This window comes from Natator depressus, chromosome 5, assembly GCF_965152275.1.
Source record: "Natator depressus isolate rNatDep1 chromosome 5, rNatDep2.hap1, whole genome shotgun sequence".
NCBI classification, from domain to species: Eukaryota; Metazoa; Chordata; order Testudines; family Cheloniidae; genus Natator; species Natator depressus.
The window spans coordinates 24,099,862-24,120,904 of NC_134238.1; the positions used below are offsets into that span (position 1 = coordinate 24,099,862).

General features: G+C 42.2%; 1 protein-coding gene across 2 annotated transcripts in view; it reads left to right on the forward strand.

Moving 5' to 3' along the window:
- Window positions 1-3,117: 3,117 nt before the first annotated feature.
- The window catches only part of TTC23L (tetratricopeptide repeat domain 23 like), a 33,051-nt gene continuing 15,125 nt past the window's right edge, over window positions 3,118-21,043 (forward strand). For both annotated transcript variants that reach the window (XM_074952442.1, XM_074952441.1), the window contains exons 1-7: window positions 3,118-3,332; window positions 4,747-4,859; window positions 5,305-5,494; window positions 13,847-13,970; window positions 18,778-18,928; window positions 20,110-20,235; window positions 20,478-20,655. In XM_074952442.1, the coding sequence (XP_074808543.1) occupies window positions 4,795-4,859; window positions 5,305-5,494; window positions 13,847-13,970; window positions 18,778-18,928; window positions 20,110-20,235; window positions 20,478-20,655 (834 nt within the window). In that variant the 5' untranslated portion in view covers window positions 3,118-3,332; window positions 4,747-4,794. The remainder of the gene's footprint in view (window positions 3,333-4,746; window positions 4,860-5,304; window positions 5,495-13,846; window positions 13,971-18,777; window positions 18,929-20,109; window positions 20,236-20,477; window positions 20,656-21,043) is intronic.

Genomic DNA, 21,043 nt, shown 5'->3' on the forward strand with positions numbered 1-21,043 from the left:
CTGACTACTTTATTTACTTAACAACCTTTAATGAGGGACCTTGTAAAAGGCTTTCTGAAAGTCCAAGCACCCTATGTCAACTGGATCATCCTTGCCCACATGCGTGTGGACTCCCTCAAAGAATTCTAGTAGATTGATGATGCATGATTTCCTTCTACTAAAGCTGTGTTTACTCTTCCCCCAACATAGTATTTGTCTTTGTGCCTGATAATTTTATTCTTTACTATAGTTTCAACTAATTTGCCTGGTATTGAAGTTAGGCTTACTGGCCTGTAATTGCCAGGATTGCCTCTTGAACCTTTTTAGAAAATAGCTGTTATATTAGCTACCCTCTAGTCATCTGATACAGAGACTGATTTAAGTGATAGGTTACATTCCACAGTTAGTAGTTCTGCAATTTCATATTTGAGTTCCTTCAGAATTCTTGGGTGAATGCCATCTGGTCTGGTGATTTTTTTTTTTTTTTACTGTTACTGTATAATTTATCAATTTGTTCCAAAATCTCTTCTATTGACACCTCAATCTGGGACACTTCCTCAGATCTGTCACCTAAAAAGGATGGCTTAAGTGGGGAATCTCCTTCACATCCTCTGCAGTGAAGACTACTGCAAAGAGTTCTTTTAGCTTGTCTGCAACAGCCTTGTCTTCCTTGAGTGTTCCTTTAGCACCTCAATCATCCAGTGGCCCCACTTGATTGTTTGGCAGCCTTCCTGCTTATGATTTTTTTTTTAAATTGTTAGGTTTTTGTATCTTTGGTAGTTACTGTTAATTCTTTTTTTGCCTGCTCAATTATACTTTTCTGAGAGTTTATGCTCCTTACTATTTTTCTCATTTTACTTCCAATTTTTAAAGGATGCCTTTTTGCCTCTGCCTCATTTATAGTGCTGTTTAGCTATGGTGGCATTCCTTCCTGAGATGACATATATACCCAGTCAATATGAAGATATTTTAAATCCCCCATTGTTACTGGGTTTTCTGCCTTTTGTAGCCTCTGTCACCTCCCAGAGCATTTCATGGTCACCATCACCATCTTGGGCATGTGGTCAGTTGTATATTCCTGCTGCTATATTCTTATTATTCAAGCTTGGAATTTTTATCCATAGAGACTTTATGGTACAGTTTGATTCATTTAAAATTTTATGATGATTGACACTCTGCTTGCTTTCACATACAGTGCCACTCCACCACCAGCACGACCTACTCTGTCATTCCTAAATATTTTGTATTTTGGTATTCCCGTATTCCACTGATTTTCCCCCCCGCCCTCCTTATTCTACCAAGTTTCCACAATGCCTATTATATCAATATCCTCATTTAATGCCAGGCACTCTAGTTCACCAATCTTAACATAGACTTCTAGCATTCGTATATAAGCATTTGTACATTTTGTCAATATTCAGTTGCTTGCCTCCATGTGTTATGTTTAAACGAGACTCTCTTAATTTGACTGTCCTCCACTAGCTCCTATCTGTACTTTACCAACTTCTTTACTATTCTGTTTACTTGGATATAGTTTCCCCTTTAATAAATTCATCCCTAAGGGATGTCTCCTCCTGAACCATGTGCTCCTCTCCATCTGTCACCTCTACCCAGCCCTTAGTTTAAAATATCCTCTACAACCTTTTTAATTTTCCATGCCAGCAGTCTGTGTCCATTTTGGTTTAAATGGAGCTCCTCCTTTCTCAAAAGGTTCCCCAGTTATTAATAAACCTAAAACCCTCCTCCTTTGTCTCATCCACATATTGAGATCCTGCACTTCTTCCTGTCTTTCTGGCCCTGGGTATTGAACTGGAAGCATTTCAGACAATTTTCAGAGTAACAGCCGTGTTAGTCTGTATTCGTAAAAAGAAAAAAGAAAAGGAGTACTTGTGGCACCTTAGAGACTAGCTCAAATAAACTGGTTAGTCTCTAAGGTGCCACAAGTACTCCTTTTCTTTTTTCTTTTTTCTTTTTATTTCAGACAATGCAACCCTGAAGGTCCTGAACTTTAACCCTGTACCTAGCAGCTTAAATTTGGCCTCTAGGACATTTCTCCTACCATTTGCTATGTCACTGGTATCTGCATGTACCAAAACCACTGGCTTCTCCCCAGCACGGCAGATAAATCTGTTTCAATGTCTCGTGAGGTCTGCAACCTTTGCTCCCTGCAGGCAATTTAACATGCTGTTCCTCCAGTCATCGCAAACCCAACTATTTTCAGTAATTGAATTCCCCATTACTATTACCTGGCTCTTCCTAATAACTGAGGTTCCTTCCCCAGGAGGAACATGCTGTTTGAGAGGATGCCATGACATCATTTGGAAGGAAGGTCCCAACTATGAGGCTGTTTCCTCGTCTGAGACTTTCATCCTCCTCAACAGCACAGAGGCTGTCAGACTGGGGGTGGGATCTCTGTACTGTGTTCCTCAGTTCGGCCACTCTGATCTCAAGAGCCCATACTATGTCTCTGAGGGCCAGGAGCTGCTTGCACCGAATGCACACACATGCCATTTGCCCACAAGGCAGGTAATTGTACATGCTGCATTCGGTGCAATAAACTGGATAGCCCCCAATCTGCTGCTGGACTTCTGCCTGCATTCTCTTTTTACTCTTGCAGGGCTTTTTGCATGGGTCAAGGGGTGAAGTTTACAGTATGTGTGTTAAGTCTGTCTGCCTTTCACATTCCTTCACACGCCTCCCCGTTTGCTAGCTCCTCTGGTCCTTTAGGAGCTGACTTTTTAAACTCTTGTTCTCCCTGAGTTAGCCCACCCGCTGTCAAAGGCTGCTAATGTGGGTTAGGGAATCAAAGGATAGCAGGCTAGAGCCCCCTTAGTAAGCTCTCGGCCTAGCCCAGCAGGCCCCGTGGCTCAGCGCACAGCCCCAAAACAGGCCACACTATAATCTTTAATCAGGCAAACACACAACGGACAGACCATCCATGACCATGTGCGTGAGCCACGCAGTCTGTTTTTACCCAGCCAAGGAGTGGAGAGGGCTGGTGAGCCAGGAATGGCGCTGGGCCCTTGATGCTGGTAAAACTTGCTCTGAGCTGGGAATGCGAACGGTCACCAAGGCTACAGCCTGGGGCCTGTGTTCTGTCACCAAGGCAACCGCGTGGGGGTGGGGCCTGTCAGAAAAGCCTCTGTTGTGGCCTCCCCAGGGTAAAGGAGCTGGGGAAGGAGCCTGTTCATTTACTTATTGGAAATGTAACTAAAAGAACCTGCCTGGGACTGACTGAGCCTTTCCTGGAGGAAGCAGCAGACCAAACCAGCCTGTCAGCTGAGAGCAGCGTCCAGGCCCTGCTCCGTTGTGGGACAGCTCTTCTTGGCCGTCATCCCCAGTGCAGTGAGCAGGTACCGCCCTGGATTTCTACCTTCTGCTGCTCTGCTGTGCGCCACGAGCTGTCTCTGCTTACATCGTGAGAGCAGTGACTATTGATTACACCCCGGCTGGGGGGTGGGAGCAGGAAGCCCCCCTCAAACCCCTCCTGCTCTCTGGGCTGAGGTGACTGGCGTATCAGAATGTAAAATACAGAGGTGGGGGGATAGACTGCGGGGTTGGGAAGTGGTTGGACCCTGAGAGCCAGGGAGCGCCTGTAATTCAGGGCAGCGGCAGAGATGTGAGTGCAAAATGGCTCAACTTAAGTCCCTGTGTGTTTGTTGAATTCCCTTGGTTGCTCCCTCAATCCCCACAAATAAATCACTGTGCTACACTGACAGTTATTTCATTTTGGGGGCCCACGCCATACCCGGCATCACTGTGCTGGCTTGGCAACTCGCAAGCCACTGTACTCTCTGCGGCTGGCATCAACGGAGGACTAGGAGACTCTTCACTTGGACCATAATTAGCCCCTCTATCAGCCTGTGACCAGGGGGCTAGGAAATGTGCTACCCAACCCTGACTTCCTCTTCTGGGATTGGAGGTGAAGCTGGCAACTCAAAAAACAACTTTTCACTTGTTATTCCTCACTCCTATCTGTAGCAAAGGCCTTTGTGGGTCCAAATGCACCCAGGAAATTGTAAAGAGCTGCTCCAGGCAGCCCTTTACAAATGTTTTCAGACTTAACCTAACCACTGTAGAGTTCAGGTGAGAGACAACACCCAGATGACAAGGATATAAAGAAATTCCAGTGTTCTGTATGACTGTTGAGGGTCAACTGTGTACTCAGCCCTGGATGGCCCAGAATATCAACTCAGAAATGAACTATTCAATTCAATTTTGATTTAGTTAAATATCACTTGTCAGCAAATTAAACACTTCTAGATAGACTGAGTGTACACTTTGGAAATTCTAGCATTTGGGGTTGTTTTTCTTAATTTTACTTTCTGATGGATATTCTCATTGTAATGCATAATCTCTCCCCTGAACTAAGATGATACAGTATTATTATTAAATAGACATAGCTCATCTTATACTTAGGTTGGAAGCTCTTTGTGGCCAGGGGGCCTGTCGTCTTGGTCTGTTTGTCCAGCACCTAGCACAGTGAGTGATGAGGTACTACTGCAATACCAATAAAAATATTATTTACGCTTTATTTGCATCGCAGTAGAACCAGGGCTCCACTGTGCTAAGCACTGTGCAAACATGTAATGAAGAGATGAGAGAACAGATGGATACAACCACTAGAGGAAGTATCAGGTAACAGTGAGACAGTTTTGATCAGCACATTGATAACTCTGAGAGAGGTAGGTTAACTGGTCATTGGATGTTCTGTTCCAGTTTATTTTTTCAAAAAATACATTTATCATTCATGTTACTTCTGAACAGTTTTAGGCATAGTCATTTCGGACCTCCATAGTATTTCTTGGTAAGAAGATGTTGCAAGATAGCCCGATATATATCCCTACAGATTCAAGCCATAGTGCTGTGGACTCTCACTTGTAAGTTATTAAACTTTTCTTTTTAAAGGGTGATCTTTATTTTACTGTCTGCCCCTTATCTATAAGTCTTCACCTTTCCCCCCTTCCCCACTGTAGTAACCATTCTCTTTGTTTTATTGGGTTATAAGTTAAGAGGGAGCTTTTATCATATTGATCATTCTAAATGGGTTTTCTTGTAAATTTATTATAAAGCTCTTTTCCAAGAGGGAAAAGAAGGGTTTTGTAAATAAAAATCATCTCCCATCAGACAGAAAAGTGTTTTAAAAAAAAATAATCTTATAGCCAGGTTATAGGCTGTAGCCTAATTGGTAAAGGTAACACTGCTGTTATGGTTATATTTTTAAGCATTATTCCCAGTTTTATGTTTAAATGCAGTGTCACAACTAACAGATGAATCTGAAATAAACATCATCAGTAATACAACCTTATAATATATTATGATCAGGTCCCAGGAAATCAGCACCACTGTCTCTGAACATCTGGATGAGTCAAACAATGAAAGCACAGCAAGAGGTAGTGAAGGAGAAGAAAAGAAAATGAGGGAAAAGGCACTGCCTATAGACTGTGCTCCAGCACCAAATGAGAAATTGGAACAAGCACAGAAGATGGCAGAAAAGTTCATTAAAGAAAAAGAGGTAACAGGAATTGGACCTGGCCCTTTTGCTTATGTTGCTTTTTAAAAATCCTCTGTTTATTCATTTCTGTTTGAAACTCCTCAGCATTATCACCAACAGTGTGAGAGTGGAAGCAGTGAGGTTACTTGGAAAAGTGTCAGATTGATAGTACTGAGAACTGAAATTCTATAATGATTTATCAGTATAAAAGGATAACTGGCCTCATGTGGTTAATGCACAAGACTGGGACTCAAGATCTGGGGTCAATTCCAAGCACTGCCACAAACTCTTTGTGGCCTTGGGAAAGTCACTTAATCTCAGTTCCCTGTCAGTGAAGTGGGAATAATAAAACTGCCTTTGTCTGTCTTGTCTATTTAGATTGTAAACTCTTTGGGTAGCGATTATCTCATGTGTGTTCAGTACATAGCACAATGCAGCCTTGGCATCAGTTGCAGTCTCTAAGTCTAGATCCTCAAAGGTACTGTATTTAGGCACCCAACGCTGATTGATTTCAGGCTTAGATGCTACTGTAATACAAATAATAAATAACATAACAGGTGACGGGAAGCAGAAGTTCCAGCTTCCTTGTGTGTTACAGCCCTGACTATGAGGGAGGGATAACAATAGTTAAGGTTAGTCTTCGGCTCTTGGTCAAGACTGCACAAACTAGTAGCACTAGTGGCAAACTGTGACTGTACTGCCACAATAGGCACACTCTCTGGTAGGAAGTGGATTGAATGACTCACTGATTTCACATAGGCTACCTATAAGTCATGGGATGGTCATGATTTTGGGTGACTGTCAGTTTAGGCTGACTCAAGCCAATAACCATGAGGTCAGAGGTTCTGTCCCTGTTACAAATACTGTGTCATGCAGCCCGCAGTGAAGTTATTTCTTCTGTAGGAAGTGAAGTATCTCAAGGCCACGTTTAACAGATCACAAGGTCCCACTGCATAATTTTTAAATGACCCATACAAAGGGGTTTGCTGTTCAGCTGTTGCATTACTTTATTTTAATTGCAGTAAAGCTGATGTTTCGATCATCTTTTTCCCAAGTAGGGAATTTCTGTTGTAGGCAGCAGCCAAGTCATACAGTTCCTAGCAGGAAAGATTCAAAGAATTAGCAAGCATTTTTGAGAACCCAAATATAGATGTTGAGCCTAATAATAGCAGTGGTGGGATGTTTGTCATCAATCATGATGTTTCTGATAACTCTCAACAACCCTGGATATTAATAGTCGCATGGTATTTGCAATCTTGAAAAATCTTTTTAGCCTGCTACTGAGGCTCCTTCCCACCACCTTTGCCTGTGCAAAGATCTCCTCATCGGCTCCCTCTCATTGCAGCTCCTCCACATGCCCATTCCTTATGCCGAGACCACCACCACCAGCCTGTTTCCAATAAAAAGAAAAAAGAAAAGGAGTACTTGTGGCACCTTAGAGACTAACCAGTTTATTTGAGCATGAGCTTTCGTGAGCTACAGCTCACTTCATCGGATGCATAGCATATTGTGGAAACTGCAGAAGACATTATATACACACAGAGACCATGAAACAAAACTTCCTCCCACCCCACTGTCCTGCTCGTAACAGCTTATCTAAAGTGATCATCAAGGTGGGTCATTTCCAGCACTAATCCAGGTTTTCTCACCACCACCACCCCCCCCCCACACACACACCCCCCTCCAAAAACCACACACACAAACTCACTCTCCTGCTGGCAATAGCTCATCTTACAATGTGCACAGCAATAATCCAAGTTTAACCAGAACGTCTTGGGGGGGGAGTTTGTAGGAAAAAAACAAAGGGAGATAGGCTACCTTGCATAATGACTTAGCCACTCCCAGTCTCTATTCAAGCCCAAATTAATAGTATCCGATTTGCAAATGAATTCCAATTCAGCAGTTTCTCGCTGGAGTCTGGATTTGAAGTTTTTTTGCTTTAAGATAGCGACCCTCATGTCTGTGATTGCGTGACCAGAGAGATTGAAGTGTTCTCCGACTGGTTTATGAATGTTATAATTCTTAACATCTGATTTGTGTCCATTTATTCTTTTACGTAGAGACTGTCCAGTTTGACCAATGTACATGGCAGAGGGGCATTGCTGGCACATGATGGCATATATCACATTGGTGGATGTGCAGGTGAACGAGCCTCTGATAGTGTGGCTGATGTTGTTAGGCCCTGTGATGGTGTTCCCTGAATAGATATGTGGGCACAGTTGGCAACGGGCTTTGTTGCAAGGATAGGTTCCTGGGTTAGTGGTTCTGTTGTGTGGTATGTGGTTGTTGGTGAGTATTCGCTTCAGGTTGGGGGGCTGTCTGTAGGCAAGGACTGGCCTTTCTCCCAAGATTTGTGAGAGTGTTGGGTCATCCTTCAGGATAGGTTGTAGATCCTTAATAATGCGTTGGAGGGGTTTTAGTTGGGGGCTGAAGGTGACGGCTAGTGGCGTTCTGTTATTTTCTTTGTTAGGCCTGTCGTGAGAAAACCTGGATTTGTGCTGGAAATGGCCCTCCTTGATGATCGCTTTAGATAAGCTGTTACGAGCAGGACAGTGGGGTGGGAGGAAGTTTTGTTTCATGGTCTCTGTGTGTATATAATGTCTTCTGCAGTTTCCACAATATGCTATGCATCCGATGAAGTGAGCTGTAGCTCACGAAAGCTCATGCTCAAATAAACTGGTTAGTCTCTAAGGTGCCACAAGTACTCCTTTTCTTTTTTCTTTTTACGAATACAGACTAACACAGCTGTTACTCTGAAACCTTTCCAATAAAAGGAATTCCTTTACTCGCTCTTTCTCACTGTGAGTGGGAGTTCTGTTGGAGGAGGCATTTGTAGAGGCTGGTAGGGGTAGTGTACTGGGAGAGAAGCTGAGCCCTGATTGGGGGTGGGGCTTCTTGATTAGAGGTCCTATAAAGGTAGCCAGCCACTCAGGCAGCGGCACAGGAGCCAGCAAACAGAGCTGTAAAGAGGGGAGTTTGAGTGGGAGTTTGCAAGGGGAGTTTGAGGTGAAGACTAGGAGAACCAGGCAGAGGAACAGACAGGCTAGTGAAGGGGGTGCGTGGTGTTCTGGCAGTGTTGTGGTGCTTGTTGGGGGGTTTGTTTTGCTGTGGGTGGTGGTGTTTGTTTCCCTAACAGGACTGAGATGGGAAGGCTATGACAGATACAGGGGCAGCAGTGATAGCGACCCAAGCAGTTGAAGACACAATGAAGATGACTGGATATAGAAGCTGCGCCATGTACATGATCCTGGAGGGAGTACCTGAAAAGAGTTTTGTCTGCATGAAGTGCCACCTGATAGAGCTGATGGAAGAAAAGATCCGAGGATTGGATATGCAGGTGGAAACTCTGGTTGAGTTTAGAAGGGGGTTTGAACAGATACGGAGCAAAGGCATGAGGAGGCTCAAGGGAAAAACTCAGGCTTGCAGATGGAAGCAGGACCAAAGAACTCTGAGGGGAGACTGCTGGGTGAGGAAAGTGGACAGTGGAAGCATGTGACTAAGAGAACGAGGCAGAAGAAAAGATGGGCTAGTGAAGGAGAAATAGAGCTCAGGAACAGGTTTGCAGAGTTGGAAAATGAAGAAGGGGCACAGCAGGTGGTCACTGAAGGTGAGAGGGCAAGGAAGAAAAGAGCAGAGCAGCTAGTCCTATAGGAAGAGGGGAAGTCATTGGAGATAACACCAAATATGAGCCCCAGCAGGATACAGGATGCGTTGCAGAGGATTGCAAGGGAGAATAGGAATCGAGAGGACTTGCAGCCAGAGGGAACGGGATAGACCGGAGAATCGCACCATCACCAGGAAAAGGCAGATCTACATGATTGGGGACTCCTTACTGAGAAGAATAGACAGGCCTGTAACAAGAGCTGATCCAAAGAACAGAAGGGTGTGCTGACTGCCGGGTGCTAAGATACGGGATGTGAACCTGAGGCTGAAGAGGATCCTAACGGGAGCGGGAAAGAATCCACTGATTGTCCTTCATGTGGGAACAAATGATACAACTAGATTCTCGCTGGAACGTATCAAGGGAGACTGTGACAGGCTGGGGAAGACACTTAAGGAAATCGAGGCTCAGGTCATCTTCAGTGGGATTCTACCTGTTCCTAGAGAAGGGCAGCAAAGGTGTGACAAGATTATGATGATCAACAGATGGCTCAGGCAGTGGTGCTATAAGGAGGGCTTTGGGATGTATGGCCACTGGGAGGCATTCATAGACAGAGGACTGTTCTCTCGGGATGGACTTCACCTGAATAGGGAGGGAAATAGACTTCTAGGATGGAGGCTGGCACAACTGATTTAAGAGAGCTTTAGATTAGGAATTTGGGGGAGGTGGTTGGGAGATATCCAGGTAATCTCCACCCCGGATTTTAACATTGAGAGGGAAGAAAACAAAGTAAGAAAGGATACAGCCATGGGTAGGAGAATGGAGATAAGGAGGAAGGGTAGTGTAGATACCAGTCTAATAGGTGATACTGGTGGTAGAATGTCTGTGCCTAATAGGGTAAAGAATGTGAGTGAAGCCAAACAGCAAAAATTAAGATGTTTGTACATCAATGCGAGGAGCCTAGGTAACAAAATGGAGGAACTAGAGTTACTGGTGCAGGACATGAAACCAGATATTATGGGGATAACAGAAACATGGTAGAATAGTAGTCATAACTGGAGTACAGGTATTGAAGGGTATGTGCTGTTTAGGAAAGACAGAAATAAAGGCAAAGGTGGTGGAGTAGCATTGTATATCAATGATGAGGTAGACTGTAAAGAAATAAGAAGTGATGGAATGGATAAGACACAGTCTGTCTGGGCAAAAATCACATTGGGGAAGAAAGCTACTAGAGCCTCCCCTGGGATAGTGCTTAGGGTGTGCTATAGATCAGCGGGGTCTGATTTGGATATGGATAGAGACCTCTTTAATGTTTTTAATGAAGTAAATACTAATGGGAATTGTGTGATCATGGGAGACTTTAACTTCCAAGATATATACTGGAGGACAAGTGCTAATAATAACAATAGGGCTCAGATTTTCCTGGCTGATGGATTGTCCTGACGATAGCTGATGGATTCCTTCACCAAGCAGTTGCTGAACCAACAAGAAGGGATGCCATTTTAGATTTGGTTTTGGTGAGTAGTGAAGACCTTGTAGAAGAAATGGTTGTAGGGGACAACCTTGATTCGAGTGATCATGAGCAAATTCAGTTCAAACTAAATGGAAGGATAAACTAAAATAGATCTGTGACTAACTTTAAAAAAATTAAGGAAATTAGTTAGGGAAGTGGATTGGACTGAAGAACTTGTGAATCTAAAGGTGGAGAGGCCTGGAATTACTTTAAGTCAAAGTTGCAAAAACTATCAGAAGCCTGCATCCCAAGAAAGGGGAAAAAATTCATAGGCAGGAGTTGTAGACCAAGCTGGATGAGCAAGCATCTCAGAGACGTGATTAAGAAAGAGCAGAAAACCTACAAGGAGTGGAAGATGGGAGGGATCAGCAAGGAAAGCTACCTTATTGAGGTCAGAACATGTAGGGATAAAGTGAGAAAGGCCAAAAGCCATGTAGAGTTGGACTTTGCAAAGGGAATTAAAACCCATAGTAAAAGGTTCTATGGCCATATAAATTAGAAAACAAAGAAAGAAGTGGGACCGCTAAATACTGAGGATGGAGTAGAGGTTAAGGATAATCTAGGCATCGCCCAATATCTAAACAAATACTTTGCCTCAGTCTTTAATGAAGCTAATGAGGAGCTTAGGGATAATGGCAGGATGACAAATGGGAATGAGGATATGGAGGTAGATATTACCACATCCGAGGTAGAAGCCAAACTCGAAAAGCTTAATGGGACTAAATCGGGGAGCCCAGATAATCTTCATCCAAGAATATTAAAGGAACTGGCATATAAAATTGCAAGCCCATTAGCAAGACTTTTTAATCAATCTGTACCATATGACTGGAGAATTGCTAACATAGTTCCTATTTTTAAGAAAGGTAAAAAAAGGGATCCAGGTAACTACAGCCTGTTAGTTTGACATCTGTCGTATGCAAGGTCTTGGAAAATTTTTGAAGGAGAAAGTAGTTAAGGACATTGAGGTCAATGGTAATTGGGACAAAATACAACATGGTTTTACAAAAGGTAGATTATGACAAACCAACCTGATCTCCTTCTTTGAGAAGGTAACAGATTTTTTAGACAAAGGAAACACAATGGATCTAATTTACCTCGACTTCAGTAAGGCGTTTGATATGGTTCCACAAGGGGAATTATTAGTTAAATTGGAAAAGATGGGGATCAATATGAAAACTGAAAGGTGGATAAGGAACTGGTTAAAGGGGAGACTACAGCGGGTCACACTGAAAGGTGAACTGTCAGACTGGAAGGAGGCTACTAGTGGAGTTCCTCAGGGATTGGTTTGGGGACCAATTTTATTTAATCTTTTTATTACTGATCTTGGCACAAAAAGCGGGAATGTGCTAGTAAAGTTTGCGGATGACACAAAGCTGTGAGGTATTGCCAATACAGAGAAGGACTGGGATATCCTACAGGAAGATCTGGATGACCTTGTAAACTGGAGTAATAGTAATAGGATGAAATCTAATAGTGAAAAGTGCAAGGTCATGCATTTAGGGATTAATAACAAGAATTTTTGTTATAAGCTGGGGACTCATCAGTTGGAAGTAACAGAGGAGGAGAAGGACCTCGGAGTATTGGTTGATCACAGGATGACTGAGCCACCAATGTGATGTGGCCGTGAAAAAAAGCTAATGCGGTCTTGGGATGCATCAGGCGAGGTATTTCCAGTAGAGATAAGGAGGTGTTAGTACCGTTATATAAGGCACTGGTGAGACCTCATCTGGAATACTGTGTGCAATTCTGGTCTCCCATGTTTAAGAATGATTAATTCAAACTGGAACAGGTACAGAGAAGGGCTACTAAGATGATCGAAGGAATGGAAAACCTGTCTTGTGAAAGGAGACTCAAAGAGCTTGGCTTGTTTAGCCTAACCAAAAAAAGGCTGAGGGGAGATATGATTGCTCTCTATAAATATATCAGAGGGATAAATACCAGGGAGGGAGAGGAATTATTTAAGCTCAGTACCAACGTGGACACAAGAACAAATGGATATAAACTGGCTATCAGGAAGTTTAGACTTGAAATTAGATGAAGGTTTCTAGCCATCAGAGGAGTGAAGTTCTGAAACAGCCTTCTAAGGGGAGCAGTGGGGGCAAAAGACATATCTGGCTTCAAGACTAAGCTTGATAAGTTTATGGATGGGGATGGTATGATGGGATAGCCTAATTGTGGCAATTAATTTGACAATTAGGAGTAAATATGCCCAATGGCCTCTGATGGGATGTTAGATGGGGTGGGATCTGAGTTACTACAGAGAACTGTTTCCTGGGTGTCTGGCTGGTGAGCCTTGCCCACACGCTCAGGGTTTAGCTGATCGCCATATTTGGGGTCGGGAAGGAATTTTCCTCCAGGGCAGATTGGCAGAGACGCTGGGGTTTTTCGCCTTCTGTGCCCCACATTGCAGAGGGTCACTTGCTGGAGGATTCCCTGCACCCTGAAGTCTTTAAACCATGATTTCAGGACTTCAATAGTTCAGACATTGGTTAGAAGTTTGTTACAGGAGTGGGTGGATGAGATTCTGTGGCCTGCGTTGTGCAGGAGGTCAGACTAGACGATCATAATGGTCCCTTCTGACCTTAAAGTCTATGAGTCTATGATCCTTTCCCAGGGAGTCCCCCATCGGCTTCCTCCTGCACCTCGAGTCTCTGTGCAGACAGACAACGGCAAAGCTTCGGTAGCTACAAATATTCATATTTGTACCTTGAGGAGTCTCAGAAACAGCCCTGTTAAAGGTTCTGAGCTAGAGTCCGTGCTGCATCTCCTGCCAGAAGCAGTGGGACCCAGGTGGAGGAAACAGACATAGGTGGCTTTATGCCACCTTTGCACTGCCCAGATTCTGGGCTTCTGCAGGGGCTGAAATGGCTCTTTTGTGTAAAGTAGTACAGCCCTTGGGGATACTCTAAGTTAGAGCAACCAGGCCTGGAATCCCAGTGGCTCTGAGCGTTACGATCACTCTCCCTCCTGCCTTCAGCCCCGGCCTTTCCTCCTAATATGGGCAACGCAGGGCTACTTATTTCAACCTTATGCTGGGGAAATTCTCCCTCACCTGTTAATGCTCTGGAGATGGGGGCAAATCTGACCCTACAATTATAAAACAGACTGACTCAGAGCTGTGATATTCTAGTAACAAATGCACAGAGAACACATGGTTTTATTCTAACTAATATGTAGACACTTCCCCACCTTGCTTGGAGAAAACTCTGGGGGCAGGATGCTTACACAAAAATAATTTCTACTCTATTTTGTTCTTCAGGTATATAAAGCCAACAGGGAACTTATTAGATGTGTGGCTCTTACTAGAATTATCTATGGAGACTGTCACTGGCAACTGGCACAAGCATTCGCCAACCTGGCTCACAGCTATTTAATACTTCAAGGTAAAAATCTAATTTCAATTGTCCCACATCAAAAACTTGGAAGATAGAGAAACTGGCTTCACTACTTTGATCCTGCAAATATTTATGCCTGTCCCATAATGGGACTACTGGATAAGTTACTTACCTGCATGTGTGTCTGCAGGACTGCTCCATTAATAATGAAAGCACATGTTATGGTAGGATTCGCCGGAGGTGATGTTACACAGAATCTTACAAGTTCTTTTGACCGTGTAAGCAAGTTTTTACTTTATGAAGAAATGTTGTGATGGTGTTACTTTTGTTATGAAGTTGGCCTTGGAGAGAATCTCTGGCAGATAACAGAGTTTGCAGTCTGCTTTATTTTCTGTATTTGGAAAAAATTCTGGAGACAAAGTAACGTCCTGGGAACGCCTGTCTGAGTCTTCTGGAAGAAGAGATTGCCTGGGTGCTGTTTGTAGCGTTCTCTTTTCCAGGACTGGTGTATATGTGTAATAAAGCAAGTTATATCTAGGAGATACTCAGAATATGCATCACTGATTTCTTCTTCAGTGCGAAGCTGACCTGCAAGGCCTGCAACATCTGCTACTACTAGACAGAGGGGCAATGATGGTGTCAGAAGCAGAATTCTCATATCAGTAGAAGGGTCCATGCACATTTTCACCTCAGAGTGCATAATAGTTCATTTTTTCCCCAATACTAGAGATCAGTGAGCTAAATTCATCCCTGATGTAAGTTTATTGGAGCCAAAGCTGAGTCAGTGGTTTCACAAGTATAAATGTGAGAGCAGAATTTGGCTGAGGATTGGTGGTTAGTAAGAGAGCTCTCCGTTCATATCTATGTCTTATAGTTGGGAATAGCATACTCATTGCATAAATCAGGACTTCTTTATGGATGGCAGAGCTTGCCAACCCAATTTGCGGCAGCTTCATCAGCGAAGCGCAGAGCCCTCAGTCCACCATCAAATCTGGTCAGAGGGCAGTCGTCCGTGATGTGTGACATTGGCTGTCTTTGACCACAGCTGCCTGTGGAGTGAAGGCTGTCTGCACATGGACCCTAGCCCATTCAAAATCGGTTCAGAAGTGCCCCTGAGCAGTTTGGCAAATCAAAGCCAGGTACACACATAGTCTGGTCAATTATAAGAGACGTTTCTGATGTCATTCTTCATTCTTCACCTCATATCAATGTCACAGAGAAATCTGGACAGGGCAAGCGGCCCACAATGGGTGCCTCAGTGACAAGTGTTGGTAGTCAAAGAGTTCTGTGTATAGTGGCAGGCTCAGGCTTGCCCAGATCTTCTCAGTCATTCTGGCTGTAGCATCCTCATGATGGATGTGTGGAGGAGTGATGCTGCTTAACACAGGGAGCCACGGAACTGGTGTGGGTCGAATCGTCCCAGTTTCAATGTGAAGGGTTCAGTGTAGTTATGTGTAAACCAACTTGATGTGAGATGAATGGACCCAGACCGGAGCACATTATTCTGCTGCCGATTAACAGAGGGCTAAACCGATGATTGGAGAGTTTGAGCATTTATTCCCCATGAAGTGCTGGCCAGTTTGTTTAGAATTCTTCACCTTGGCCGCAGTTTTCCTCAGGTGGTTAACATACATGCAAGATCTATTTAGGGTTACTCTGAGATAGACTGGGTGGGAATCTGTGTTTCAAGCAATGTCCATTGAGAGCAAGATTCAGTTCTTGGTCTGCTCTGGTTTCGTAAAGATGGAACACACTGGAAACTGTCTTGGTCACACTTATTGTAAATGCCACTGACTACAGTATTCGGCCATCTTAATCAAATCAGCATGTAGGGTGTCTTCAAGTTCTTGGAATGATGCTTGGATGCCTAAGCAAATGCTTGCTTGGATGCCTAAGCAATATGTGGATCACCAGAGGATTTGCACTGAGCAGTTTAGCACATTCAGCATCAAGGCATGGCGTAGAGACTGGACGGTGGCCACTAAGTAGGGATGTGCATGTGGCTTTGAAGATGGTTCCTCAGAATCAACTGAAAGCTTCGCTATTAGTAGGATGGAAACCTACTGTATTAGTAGGACGGACACTGAGTTTCAAAACAAGGTTTGAGAGTTAACTTCAGCTCTTTGGTAGGAAATATCATAATGACAGGCACCTTCCAGAAGAAGAACTGAAATCATGTTGTGTCCGTATGTTGTGTCGTCTTGTCTACTCCATGAGCTAGCAATAGCAATGATTACAAATAAAGGGGAATAGAAAAACAGGAACACACAATCATTTTAAAAATGGAAGTGGAGCTACATTCCTCATTTCATAATTTCACCTTCCAAAGTTAACAATGAAATAAGAGAAAATATTCATACTCCATAATGCTCATTGAGTTGCAAGCCTAAAACACAGTTCCTGATAGGAATTTTATGGATTAAATGATTGTGTACTTCAACTTATTTTTCTACTAACTCTGTTACTCACAAAAAATGTTCGATTTATAAAACAAGTTTTCAACTTTTTTTTATGCATATCAGATTAAAAATCTAGGTTCTGGAAGACCTCAGCAAATTTCAACCAGTGCTTTCCTGGTTTCATATGCATTCCTGGATTGCATCAAGATATTTCTGCCTGGGGAATGGAACTATGCTAACATATATGTTAAGAGTGAGAGAATAATTGCAGTGACCTATAGAAATTTGCAAACTGGAGAAATGCTGCCATCTACCTTTAGTTTGAATTAAAAAATGAACCAGTGTATTCCCTGGGCACAGATCTCTAAAGGACAGTCAGCATTAATATGCTCTGAGTGCTATTGATGTTAAAAAAAACAAGAAATGGTGCTTGTATCAAAACTGAGTAAATTCTTTGAGTTTCATAATCACAGAATTCTAAATGTCCTAGGACAATTTCAGAAAATTAGATATCCTTGCTCTCAGACAGATCCCCTTATGTATTTGCTTACATCTTCTTTATCAGTGTCTAAGGGATGTAACTCATGCCAGGGAGATGGAAGACAGTGTAAATTAAAGTAGTAAATAAATGTGGATAGTCCACTGAAACCTCTGTTCAATGTGCAATGCTTGTCAAAAAAGGAAACACAATGTATTAAGAATGGCATACAAAACAATATTAAAAATATTGTAATGCTGATTATAGCTAAAAATATGCTATAGCTCAAACAGGAGTTATAGACTTGATCAAGGAATCTCACCCAATATTTCTTTGTCTGAGTTGTGTAGGAGGTCAAACTAGATTATCATGATGGTCCCTTCTGGCTTTAAAAATCTATAAATCCATAATTCCAATACTATATAAATCAATGATATGCCCTCACCTGGAATATTGTGTTCAATACTGGTCACCCCATCTGAAAAAGGAGATAATAGAAATAGAAGTAGTTCCTTCTCCGAAAACCAAAACTAGGGGACATTTAATGAAATTGAAAGGCAACAAAATTTAAACTGATGCAAGAAAACACTTTTTACATAACATAATTAAGCTGTGGAACTCATTGCCACCTGATATAATAGAAGGCAAGAGTTTAGTGGGACTCAAAAAAAGGATTAGACATTTGTATGGATAATGAGACTGTCCCCAATTACACTACCATTAACTTTTAAAATAATCTTTGTACAGTCATAAGCCAGCCACTAATTGATTGAGGTTAGGAAGAAACTTCTCCTATGTCCAGGTTGTTTCATAATTGTTTACTTTAGAGGTTTTAATCTTTCTCTAAAGCAGCTGATATGGTCCTAGATGAACCACTGGTCTGACCCAGGATAGGAATTCTTCTATTTCTATGTTTCTATGCATTGCCTGTATAAAGCACTATGACCCACTATAGGCCCAGATTTTTAAAGGTATTTAGGCATTGCTGAGCTCAGCATTGCCATGATTAACTCATTTAGGAGCCTAGATCTAATTTTCAAAAGGGATTTAGGAGCCAATGTCACACTGAGCACAGCAACATGTAAAGATCTTTAAAAACCTGGGCTATGTGTGCTCGCTATAGAGATAAGTAGTCAAAAGAAAAGTCTGTGAAGAAGTAGGGAAAGACATCTTGCAATGGATCTATTTTATCCTGGTTACTCTCCTTTGCTGATGGTGAAAAAGAAGATATGTGGAAAGAGAAAATTGGTGGCAAAGATCCCTAAAATGGGATTATGGTCAACTGTTTCCAGCTCAGCTGAGGATTTGCTTTTGGGTATATTGATATGTTTTCCCAGACTTGAACATGGCACTTATAAACCACAGTCCCACAGAAATGGAATCTGGAAACTGCTATATGCAAATACTATACTCAAAACTACTTTGTTTTCCTGGCTGCTGCATAATTTTATATATAACAGGCAGTTGTTTTCTGCCTGAAGGTCCTGCACCCATCCCAAGGGGAGGAAAGGTGGGGCTGTGCTGGTTTGGACATACCTGTCTTCATTGTATGGTGCATGGGAAGAGGGATGCATTAGGACTAAGGATTAAACAGAAGCTTACTCTCTTAAAAGGTGTTTCACCTGGGGAATGTTGTACCATCTGTGACTCTGCTGGGTCCCTTCATCTGCCTATTTTCCCTACATGTAACATCGTCATCTGCATAATTGTTCTGAAGGCTATTGATTATATCTGTTAAATATCTTTAAGGGATTATTTTCCCCCCTGAAATCTCCTAATTGTTTTCCTATACATCTGGTATGAAATCCTGGACCTCATAAAGTTAATGGCACAGCTTCCTTTTGGCTTTAGTAGAGCTAGAGTTTCATCCTTGTCTAAACTGAATCTCTTCAGAGAATCTCATAGTTCGGGTCTTATTTTCAGTTTGAAGTTGCTGATGATGTTTTTGTTAGCAAGCTCATTCATTGTCTTCTCCTAGGTCTTCCTGTACAGGCCATAGAGCATGCTGAATCAGCCAAACGTATCATGCTGACAGGGATTCGTACGCCTCCAGAGGACAAAAGAGAAATATTAGGAACTCTTGTGACTATCTACTATACCTTGGGCGTAGCACATCTGGCACAAAACAAATATCCTTACATCTGACAATACTACTTTATTATTAAAATGCCTAATACAGAATGTTTATTAAATATATAATAATCATTAGTACTTATCATATAGTGTTTTTCCTCTCCCAAGTGCTCCATACAATAACTAATTAATCAAGTGGTAGAACATACCTGTGAGATAGGTGGGCAAGTGTTCTTATTCCAGGTGGGAAAATCAAGGCCAAAGAGGTTAAATGACTTTCTTGAGACTACAGAGGGGGTTGATGTCAGAGCCAAGCTTGGAACTAGAAATATGGCACATTTTTAACAGTCAGGGTCATTAACCATTGGAACAAACTACCACAAGAGGTGGTGGATTCTCTCTCACTTGAAGTCTTCAAATTGAGAGTGGATGTCTTTCTGAAAGATAGGTTTCAGTCAAACACAAGTTATTGGGCTCAATATAGGAGTAACTGGATGAAATTCTGTGTCCAGTGCTATACAGGAGGTCATACTAGATTTTTTTTTTTTTTTAATGGTCCATTCTGGCCTTAAAAAATCTGGTAACTGGCTCCCAGTTCTGCACATCCACTACACACTTTTACCCACCAATCTTATTTTGTTGTTACATGTTAGGGCTGTGCTCAGTTCCTGATAATTTTATTTCTCTTTGAAGCTTTGTTCCAGAAAGTTATATAAATTAGGATTTCTACAGTGGTGAAATTTCACTGGAAGGCTTCACCAAGCCAAAAATCCTACATGAAGCCCAGATGAAAAGTCAATGCAAAGAATTTTAAACCATTTCCTGCTTCCCCACCTTCCCTCATATTCAAGCTCTCTCTAAACCCTGTCATCTTGTCTTGTTCATTCTCTCTTTAATTGTAAATGCTTCAGGATGGAATATGGCCAGCCCCTATGTTTTGGAGAACGCCATCTACATTTGCAGATCTTTCTAAGTGAAGACAGCAATGGATTTTTATGAATAATGTAATTTACTACATCCTGTAACTGAGAGTTCCCATCCGCACTCAAAGCTATCTCCTATAAGTGAGTGTCAGGATATCCAAAACAATATGCTTCAGAATGGTATTGATTATATTGCAAAGACAGTTCTGGAAGCTAACACCTGCACAACTTGTTCTTTTCTGGTTAGTTTCTACCTACATGGTTTTCTTTGTTTACTAGCATGTATTTTTGGTGGTTTTCCTTGACTGTTCCACTGGCAAAGAATCGTACCTCAGTCTGCGGAAGGCAGAGAGACTCATGGAAGAACTTCAGGAACTGGATGGGAGAGTGATCATGGGATTAAAAATATCTGAGAAAGATTTAGTCATTGCATTGGGCAGGTAAACACAAAAAACAAAATGAATGCCATGTGTGTGAGCACGTGCTTGGGCTTTTATGTAAATGGTACCTTACTATTTCTTTTGTAACAAAAAATGGATTAGTACAAGGGTAAAAGACTTCCCTGGGAGTTTCGTGTGTGCAAGGAAAACAGGATGAGGGCCTCTGAGCCTGTCTCATGCATCCACTGATATGGACAATAGTCTTTTTACTAGAGAACCTAACTTTCACCACTTTCTTTCAGGACGTGTTTGCAGCAAAACAAGTTTGACTTTGCTGCGGGTTATTTTGAAAAAGCTGTTGATGTAGTAATTTTAACTGAAGGCGATACGGCTCCAGAACTGATAAATCTTTATCAGAAAATTGCCCAGAGTGAGCAACTGAAGAAAAACCATGGAAGAGCCATAGCATATTTATTACAGGTAAGAAGTCTCATAAATCTTTTTAGAGCAGCAGGATTCACTAAAAATCACAGCTTTTAGTTGCTATGATTGAAGTTAACTAATTTGTTTGATATTAACTTTAGCAAGGATCTGCTGAAGAACTCTAACAGGAAACTTAGCCAATGATGTGAACACGGTATAGGGAACCATAATAGCCACTTTTCCCCTTACAATTGGCAACTAGGAAACTCATTGCTGACATAAGCAGGCAAGATTTCATTAACGTCAGTGGAGTTATACCCACTTATCCCAATTGTGAATTTTACCCCAATCTTGTTAATGAAATTCCTGTCCACATTAGCAAATAATTTGAGTGCTTATTAAAAGAGCTTTACTAACATATATAGTTAGTGATGTTCAAATTGTT